At 28.7% G+C, this 9,965-nt stretch overlaps 2 protein-coding genes and 1 long non-coding RNA gene across 5 annotated transcripts in view; 2 read left to right on the top strand and 1 right to left on the bottom strand.

The window, feature by feature from the left end:
- The first annotated feature begins 4,832 nt into the window (after positions 1-4,832).
- Positions 4,833-6,794, top strand: LOC105138944 (probable protein ABIL5). 3 transcript variants are annotated; one of them, XM_011045196.1, is made up of 8 exons: positions 4,833-4,988; positions 5,104-5,186; positions 5,333-5,480; positions 5,601-5,700; positions 5,846-5,882; positions 6,091-6,248; positions 6,335-6,396; positions 6,503-6,794. In XM_011045196.1, the coding sequence occupies exons 1-8, from the start codon at positions 4,905-4,907 to the stop codon at positions 6,602-6,604; spliced, it is 774 nt and encodes a 257-aa protein (XP_011043498.1). In that variant the 5' UTR covers positions 4,833-4,904; the 3' UTR covers positions 6,605-6,794. The 3 variants fall into 3 exon arrangements, with proteins under 3 accessions (XP_011043498.1, XP_011043497.1, XP_011043496.1); XM_011045195.1 differs by having other exon boundaries at positions 6,332-6,396; XM_011045194.1 differs by having other exon boundaries at positions 6,317-6,396.
- Positions 5,753-6,084, bottom strand: LOC105138943 (uncharacterized). The gene is made up of 2 exons (XR_844889.1): positions 5,961-6,084; positions 5,753-5,926 (listed from the first exon to the last, which is right to left on the bottom strand). It is a non-coding gene; the product is annotated as an uncharacterized LOC105138943 (long non-coding RNA).
- A 2,880-nt stretch (positions 6,795-9,674) lies between the features above and the next one.
- Positions 9,675-9,965, top strand: part of LOC105138942 (aspartate aminotransferase, cytoplasmic) — a 5,467-nt gene continuing 5,176 nt past the window's right edge. The window contains exon 1 of the mRNA XM_011045193.1: positions 9,675-9,860. Coding sequence (XP_011043495.1) covers positions 9,801-9,860 — 60 coding nt within the window. The 5' untranslated portion in view covers positions 9,675-9,800. The remainder of the gene's footprint in view (positions 9,861-9,965) is intronic.

Raw genomic sequence — 9,965 nt, 5'->3', positions numbered from 1 at the left:
CCGTAGTTCAATAATTTTTAATAAAACAGTATTGTTTTATTCTTAAAAAAATAAAAAATATTAATGTTAACTTGATTAAGTTTTAACTAGCTAGGTTAATCAATTTTCTTTAAGTTGGTGTCTTTTTTCAATTCAACCTAAATTTAACTCCGATCCATCATGAATTTTTCAAGCTAACCCATTAAATTTATATTTTAATAAACTGATTATTAAATTTAAAATTACATATAAAAATAAAAAGCTATGTTTATGATTTTTTAATATGTTAAAATAGACAATATAATTTATTTTTGAAAGATTTAGCCACATACAATTCAACACAAATAACCACATCATCTCATAATAAAAAACACAAATAACCACGTGCAAGTGAGGTTATGGCCTAGTGGTGGGAGGGGCTTGTCCCCTTCCTCTGCATCTGGGTTCGAACCTCATCATGCACGCCTGTCACCCTTGCGGTGTCTTACCTGCTCACTGGGCTTGAAAAATAGACAATATAATTTATTTTTGAAAGATTTAGCCACATACAATTCAACACAAATAACCACATCATCTCATAATAAAAAACACATATAAAACCAAATTAATAGTGCCCAAAAAGTTGAAATATTATACAAAATAATAAGCATTTGGCTCCAAAATTTTACAATTTTAGCAATTACTCCAAAAAATATTACAAGGTTATGAATGAACCTTTCAAGATGCTTAACATGTCCAGGGAGTTACTGGAATCAAGGCTGAAGGAGCCGTGGAACATTGGTGACACAAGTACCATGCGCCCCCATCATTGCTGTGTGTGGATTCATGCGTCACTGCTACTGGAGGAGCGTGGAATGGTGAATCTTGTACTCCTCTGCCTCCTCTTTGTTCCTACACTAGTGGTGAGACAAATGAACATCTGAGGAAGGAGATATGCTTGATTGAAGGTTTGGTCTTCCTCTCTCTTCATCTTCATTAGATTTGTTCTTTTCTTTTTCCTCACTAGTTTTTTGTCTACTGTCCCCTCCTATGACGAATTGCTATGGGTCGTTGTGAAGGTGGTGTGGCATTGCGAAGGTCGCCCTGGGTTGTTGGCTAGGACGATGAGATGACATTGTTGAGAGGAGGTTGTTGGTTGGAGGTGTGTGGCTGGGTCACAATGCAGCTCGGTCGAGAAGCGTTGGTGGGATTTGCTGTTGCTCACGGTGGCAAGCCTTGATGCTGTCATATGTGGCTGCTAAAGCTACTGGGCTGAGAGGCGGTCATTGGTTGGCGGTGCACTTGTGTTTTTTCTCCAAATTACTTGGTCCTTAAGCAACACAAAATTACTTTGGTCCACATTTTGTTCCTTTGCATATATGGTTTTCTTGTCCAAACATTTTTGTTAGTTTATTTATTTATTTTAATATTAAAAAAATAATGTCAATATCAACTTAATAAAATTGATTAATAATTTTAAAATAAACATGTTAAAAGTAAATTTTTAAATTTTTGATTTTTTAAAAAAGATATTGAAAATGCTGAAATGATGCAAAAGTGTCAAAAATATATTTTTTTGAATTTTTTTGTTGCTTTCTGGTTATTTTTTTGGATTTTTTAAAAAAATAAAAAAGATAAAAAATGTTATGATATATATAAACTATTTATTCTAAATAACAAATAATTGTTTTTCTATGATAAAAGGAGTTACTCTAAGTTTGTGCGAACTATTTGTTTGTACAACATTTATAGTGAAAATAATTTAAAGGAATACAAAAATTAGAGAATTCCCAAAAATTTTGAAAATATAAACAAAGTGGCTCATAAAATATTGTGAAAGTCACTGAGTACCTCAAACACCTCATTTCTTACAATTAGTAACTTCTTTTCTGCCTTTTGTTTCAACTAGCTAAAGGGTTCGCACATATGTTGCATTTTCGCTCATATATTTTGTTTTAATTTATTTAATATTTTTTTCTTTAATTTGAGCAAGAAAAAAAAGAAATTCAAAAAATAGGTTAAAAACCCAACTTAGTATTCATCATCTCCTGAGTCATATATTTTGTTTTAATTTATTTAATATATATTTTTTTAATTTGAACAAGAAAAAAAATTCAACAAATAGGTTAAAAACCCAACTTAGTATTCGTCATCTTCTCATATCCAACATTTATATTTTAAAAATGATTATCTAGCACAATCAATCTCTTTTTTTCATATGTACATCTAGCTTGCCAAGATGTCTATCAATTCTTCTTAGAAATAGGAGGCTCATGCGAGAAAGACTAAAAAATTCTTCTTAGAAATAGGAGAGTGCCATGACTATCAATTTGATTTTCTAGGCCAAAAATGGTCTTGATTCCCAAGAAATATAGCACTTTATCTCGTTACCATTTGAATTCATCACTATACCAATAATAGGTGTTATTTCATGATTTAGTACTAACCATATGTACTGGGCTTTCAAGCTTTAGCATATTTTGAAATGCGCTAGCTAGGGGGAAGCCTCTTCGAGCTGAGAGAGACGATCAATAGTCAATTTTATATCTGTTGAAAGCTTGTACTGGCGCAAGACTATGGTAGATCCCTGGTTGAATGGCTCGCCATTTAAAAGGAATTTTTCATATAAAAAAACATGGGTCTGAGATGAAATCATGGTGTCCAATGGTATCAATAAATGTAACTCTAAATTCCCATGTATTCTAATAAAATAGAAAAAAAAGAAAGAATAAAAAGTATGGCAAACCAACTAGCCAATAAGGATAGGCTATTTCACTATCTTGTGCTCTAATTAATGGATTTAAATCAATTTTTTCTTGACAAGAAAGAGTGCCGTACCTTATGTCAAATGAAGAAATGGAAAAGCAAAAGGCATTTTACGTTTATTCGTCGATTATCTATTTATTTGAAAATATAGCTGTTAAACACTAAAAATATATTAATTTAAAATTAATAATTTTTTTAAAATACAAAAATAAAAAAACTTTTTTTTCAAAAGCAATTTTCAAATTTTCAAATCCTCTTCTTCCTCATCACCTCTCTCCTAAGAAAAACACCTAATCCTTTTTCTTTTTTTTTTAATAAGAACCCAGACCCCTCTCTTATCTCTCCTTGCCATTTGGCCAACTTTCCTAGCCACCATCCTGCCATAATACCAAGTACGACACATATTTAATACAATTAATGACTAGATTTCATGCCCGCACTCCATCACATGTTGGGCAATTGTTTTTTCAATGTATAAAAAGAATGCTAGGTAAAACAATCGAGACATAAGTCATTTATGCCATTGATAATTTAAATAATATTAAAAAAAATACAAAAACAATAAATAAACTGAAAAAAAAATTGCACAATCATGGGAAAAAAACTAAGATATTTTTATAGAAAGAAAAGTAAAAAAAAATATATTTAAATGATAAAATTAAAATATATCAATTAAAAAATAACTTACATTAATCTTTGAAACTAATTGTTCTGGTTATGAATTCAAAACCATCCCCGTAACAACACTATAAAAAAGATTAAAAAAATAAAAAAATATCAACTTAAAAAAAATAAGTAAATTTGAGCGAACCTTCTGAATCTATTTTAATCTCTAAAACTCTCAATTCATAATAATTATTGACCTTAGTTTAGAATCTATTTTAATCTCTAAAACTCTCAATTTATAATAATTATTGACCTTAGTTTAGTTAAAAAGTTTAATTTTTAATTAATTTAATTTTTAAAAAATAAAATCATGAAAACAAACATTAATAAAAAATCTTGCAAAAGCAAAAAATATAGTAACTAAAAAAATGAAAATATAATTTATAAGACTAAAAAATCATACACGAAGAAATTAAAAAATATTTATAATTTGATAGATTATTTATAAATAAAAAAAATAATAAGGAGTGAAATTAAAAAAATATTTATAATTTTATTGATTATTCAAAACTAAAAAAGTAGTAATTAAAATGTGCCACCTGAACATTGCAATTACAATCCATATATTTGTACATATTACACACACCAATAACTTTTTAATAATATTTAATATATATTAATTATAAAATGCCCCTAGTAAACTTTAATAGTACAATAAGACAATGTAATTTTTTTTAAAAAAAGAGAATTATGTTGATTTTGTCTTCAAGAACTTCAAAATAATTATACTATTTTAAAGAAATTAAAAAGGCCAAAAGGCTACTTAATAATTGGCATTATAATATTTTATTATGGGGTTATATCGATAATTTTATTGTGAAAAAAATAAAATAATTAATTTAATCTCATATAATTTTTGTGTTAGGATAAAAAAACAATTTTACTATATTCGTCTAGTTAAAAGAATAATTTTGTCATTTCAATCTAATTTAGAATGTATTTGAAATTATATTTTCTAAAAATTTTATTTAAAATTAATTTTTTTATACCTTTTAATCGATATTTTAAAATAAAAATATTTTTTTAATATATTTTTAAATAAAAAAATATTTATTATAGCATTTTTCCACTAATCCTCAATCATGGAATCATGGTGTCAGCTAGGCTTCTGCACTTTTTTGAAAAGTGAGAGAAAAGGAAGGAACATAAAATCACGGGCGGGCGATATTTTCTTGTCATTCTATTGTACTTAGAGAGCTCATGTGGGCTTGAAGAATCTTTCATTAATGGTTTTTGGACACTATTTTGTTCGCTCCTGCTCGGCCACCTCCAACGTGATAGTGGAAAAATCACGAGTTCTCTGTAACACTAGCCTTTTTGTTTTTTAGCTTCCATGAGGCACAAATGTCTAGCTAGTATCTGTTTGTATCTAAATATAAACTAGAGGCAAAGAGACTGCTTAGCTAGGTTGCATTATCTTTGGAAATTCTTCTATATATATATATATTTTTATTTTTTTTCCTTCTTTCTCTTCTATCTTCTACTGTAATTTTGAAGGAACTTCATCAAAAATAATGCAGAACTCCAAATCAAACGCCTCTGAAAATTCTGAAAGTCATGAATCGCAAGACATTATCCGCTTTGACAGATCTCTTCAAGTATATATACTCCTTAATTGTTTTTGCCCTTGATTTTGTTTGTGTTTTTCTTTCATGATTCTTTAATTTCCAGGGAAATCATATATAGATGTTGGGTTTCATGATTCATTTATAGGAACTTCGAGGCCTGCGTTCTCAGCTCCATAACGCAGCCAATCACTGTGAAACAACTTTCTTGAACACCAACCAGAAAAGAATGTGAGTTCTCAACCTCCGCTAGGCCATTCTAATTAGTTTGCACTATTTTTTTGAAGCACTCTCACTTCTCAAGTTCTGTCTGAGAAAACCAATACTTGCTCATGGTGAAATAAGATCATTATCTGTTTATATCCATGGTTTTGCAGGGTTCTGGAAAGCACAAAAGAGTACCTCTGTAGGGCAGTTGTTGCAGTTGTTGATCATCTTGGATGCGTCTCTGCTAATCTTAACAACAGCATTTCTAACAATTGTGCGTTTTCGGAGGCTGAGCTTAGAATTAATTGCCTGAAACAAGTCAGTATTAACATTAATCCATTTTGAGCCACTTAGTCACCATCTGAACAACTTCCTTAATTAATTTATAGCCTCTGCTATTAATCAATTAACCCTTTTTTTTTGTGTGTGTTGTGTTAGAGGCTGCTTTCATGTGAAAAATATGCTCACAGGGTTGCTCTCACAAGAGTAAGGTGGAACGCATATTTACCGAAACATCACCACCGCTATTTGTCAACACGTAAATATTTACTCTTTTTTTAATTTGTTTTGTTTTATGTTATGAGCAATCAAATTTGTTTTGCTAGCTAGATACAAATAAAAGTCAATTCTGCTGCTGATTTTCTGTAAATCTTCATTTTACATGGTTTGTTTCTCTTGACCAGAAATTTCAAGCGTTGAGAAATCAAACGAGGATGCAAGGTACACGCTGCCATTTGTCTCCTAGCTATAACCTACTTATATGCCTTCATAACAATTACACAACCAAGACTTATATGCCTCCATAACAATTACACAACCAAGACGTGCATTGATCAGGCTAAGCATATACGTCACTGCAAGAATCAATGGAGATAAATTAGAAAACAAGAGCCTTGATGTCATGATGTATTTTATTGTATATATGCAGAGATTCGAATTCTCAAGCTCCCGCAAAAATATTGTTGGCCAAGCATGAATTTGGGGCAGAGCAGTTGCCTCTTTTCCTTCACACCTGCCCTCAGAAATCAGCCTCAACCAGGAATCTGTGGTCGGGAATTTCCACCGGGAAAGGAGACCCTAACTCAGGTAACATATTGGGTCATGACATGTCTAGCTAATTAACGAGTTAGATTAATATATAATTTAAAACATAGTATTGACTTCTGTAGTAGTGCCTGTTCGTGATGGCCTTTCAATACTCTCAAGGATTTCAAATCCCAGTTTTCACTTTCAGGTGAGGATTACGAGCTTTCGATATATTTTAAATATTATTGTATCTGTCAGTTGATATTGAATTAGTTTTACTAAGCCAGTTCATGGCCTCGATCGTCTTGGCGCAGCAATGTTCCTCAAGAAATGGACGGAGCACCATATTTAGAAAATCATCAGCACGTAGCAAAGACATCTTTTCACTCATTCGCCGGGCAAAACGAACACCATAATGCAGTGATCGGAAAGACTTATGTCATAGTGGTGGTTTTTAGAGTGCCTTTCGTATATTATAAAGGCCTTAGAATGCCTCTATAGATGACAAGTGGTAAAAAAAATTCCAATGGTCCAGATGGTTTGTATTTTTGTATGTGCAATAACTTCCAAGTATTTCTTATATTCTATTTGAAATCCTGCTAATTAGATTTAATTGAGAGGGTTAAATGAATTTTTATGTTTGAAATTCTTTTAAAAATATTGATTTGAATTTGAGATAGAATTCAATTTATAAAAAAAATATAAAACTAAATTAGAAAATAAACCCTTTGATTTACTATAATAATATCTCTTGAAATTAATATTAAAAACAATATTTAAAAAATATCCACATGCTAACCCATACTCTAATTTTGCTTTATTTCTTTCCTACACGTTTTTTCTTTCCTCACAAAGTTTCTCTGCGGCACGGTATTATTTCTTTCTTGATTTCACATTAATAATCATAAGATATTCTTGTTTCTCGAAAAGGGTGTTGTTAATAACTCCTTCACTCTTTTTTATATACGGATCTTTCCTTCTTTTTTTTTTAATAAAAAAAATATACTTAAGTTGGATTTATATATATATATATATAGTAAAAATTATAGTTAGAGTTTATATATAGTAAAATATATTTATAAAATATTTAATAAAAGTGTGGTTGTGGTTACTTTTCAAAGTGTTTTTTACTTTGAAATATATAAAAATAATTTTTTATTTTAAAAAATATTTTTAAAATTAGATCATCAAAATGATCTGAAAACACAAAAAATATATCAATTTAAAGCAAAGAAAAAATAAAATTTTTGAAAAATATTTTTGAAACAAAAAAATATATATGATTTTATTAAACTCAATTAAAAAAACATTTAAAAACTGCTTCACAATAATTTATATTTCTAACTCAATTTTTTAGTGAGCTCTACAATATAAAACATAGTTTATTTATTATTAAATACCTTATTATATTTGACTTAATGTAACCCGATCAACTTGGCAAGTTCAAAGAAAACTTTGATGACTGATGAGGATGTAATTTGAGTAAAAAAAAAAAAAAATTCAAGATGACATTATGTTTTCAAAATATTAAGATGACAATATATTGGATCGGCCTGGCTCAACTTTCTAAATTTATAACTCGGGTTATAAGACTATAATAACCTTATATAAATCATTTCAAAAAAAATTATAAAACTTGACTCTCGATTAAGTGATGAAATTAGAACAAATCTAATATGAAAAAAAAACACAATAAAATGACCTAATTTTATTTGGGTTAACTCGTAAACTCATGATTCAAGTTAGGAGATTGAAATAACTTTATAGAAAATAAACAAAAAAATAATTAAGTTTAATTCATAATCAACTAAATATTAAAAATTTTGAATGATAAAACTGAAAAAAAAATATCAATGAAAAATAAACAAAAAAACTCAGGTCAATCGTGTTAATCTTTTAAACCCGTGACATGGATTATGAGATTGAAATAATTGTTGACCTTTGGATTATATGTTAATATTTTATGTATTTTGATTATAACTAATAAATAAAATTGAACTAATAATATGCTTAGTTGAGAATAAGTTTAATTAAGTTTATATGAAGATCATCAACAAACATGAAAAATTAAATGAAGAAATCAATCAACAAGTCCAATAAACAAAATAAGTGAAGATTTAGATCTTAAGGATTTATTTTAGAGCAAATAATGTAAATTGTTATATGTAACTTGATAGCACATATTAAAAATCAATTCACAAATTTCACATTTCATGTGTTATAGAATTAATATATATTTAGTTAGTCAAGGATTCACTAGGTTTAAAATTATTAAAATTGAATTTTAAGTTGAACTTGTCATATGTATGATTATATTAAGTGAACCGATCAACTGTTTATTCATTTGGGATAAACTTGAGAATATGTATAAAGTAGTTAATTGATTGACTTGATTAATTTGAATTGGCTAACCATTTTATCTATTAGAGGAATAATAACGACTATAAAATAACTAGTTTTTACAAGAAATATATATATATAACTTATCTGATCATAGAATTAAATACTGACATTGAAAATATATCATAAATCATTAATCATAAATCATACTCGTATTTGTACATTAAAACCTTCATATTTTTGCATAAGAGTTTACAATCTCATACTCGCTATGCTTAAACACTTTCATACATTCTATGTGTGATTGAGTGAACTATATATAGACATAAATTTCAATTATATAGCCCACTTTGTGAGAGAGTATTGTTACATTTCAAATAAATTATAATCCTTCAATAATTTTAAGTGAAAAACTCTTGATCATTGGTGATGTATATTACTAAAATAAAAAATTTTAAAGAAATATTTCTTAAGTTGTGAAAAAGAGCTTGGTGAAAATTCATCAAAAGAACATTTTAATTTTTGGTTCAGACTAGTAAAAAATATGAAACTCAATACCATTTTGGTGCTAAAAATGTTAATATAGATTTGCCAAACCATATTAAAAATCAAGTTTGTAATTTTTATCCTATTTACTTTAATCACTTTAATTATAATGTTAGTTAATTATGTTTAATTTAGTTAATTGAAATAATTGTTATTACCCGTGAAAATACCTTATTCACTCTCTTATATGTTATAATTATTTTAATCCTAGCACGATTATAATCTTAAAAAAACAAATCATAATAAATTATAAAAACTAATCATTGAAAATAAAATAAAAAAATATAAACATAAAAAAAACATTATTTTTGAAAGACAAAATAAAACTGCAACATCTCGTCTACCATTTGACCAAAACAATCTAGGAAGAACCGAACAAGATAAAATTTATTCCTAGTTATTCCATTTTATTTTTTTAAATAGTACGGCGATTTTTGATGACATAACGAAATTGAAAATATGGAGTCAAACAATGTGCTCAAGAGGTAAAGCGTTACAAGGGGCGCCCACTCCTCCCGGGAGGCATTTGACCCTTGGCAGGAAGGCTGAGCCCTGAAGAAGAGCCGCCCACAGTATTATAAAACTACTTAATTATAAAACAGACACACGACAAATTAATAAAGGAAAAGGAAAAAGTTCATTCCTCTCTCTCCAGTCTCAAATAACAGTCGCACTACAGGTTTATTACACAGTGATTGTTTCTGATCAATCGAAGGGAAGGAAGTGATGGAGTCTTCTTCTGTGTTTGCTAACATTGTTCGAGCTCCTGAAGATCCCATTCTTGGAGTACGTATTAAATTCTTTCTCTCTACAAATCCTTCCCCTTTACGGGTCACTTATTTACTTTTTGTTTGATCGCGATCACACTGCTCCTCAACCCTCCCCCCACCC

The sequence above is a fragment of the Populus euphratica genome, unplaced genomic scaffold (assembly GCF_000495115.2).
Source record: "Populus euphratica unplaced genomic scaffold, PopEup_1.0 scaffold135.1, whole genome shotgun sequence".
NCBI lineage: Eukaryota > Viridiplantae > Streptophyta > Magnoliopsida > Malpighiales > Salicaceae > Populus > Populus euphratica.
The sequence above is the reverse complement of the archived record's forward strand: the minus strand, read 5'-3'. Positions and strand labels throughout refer to the sequence as shown.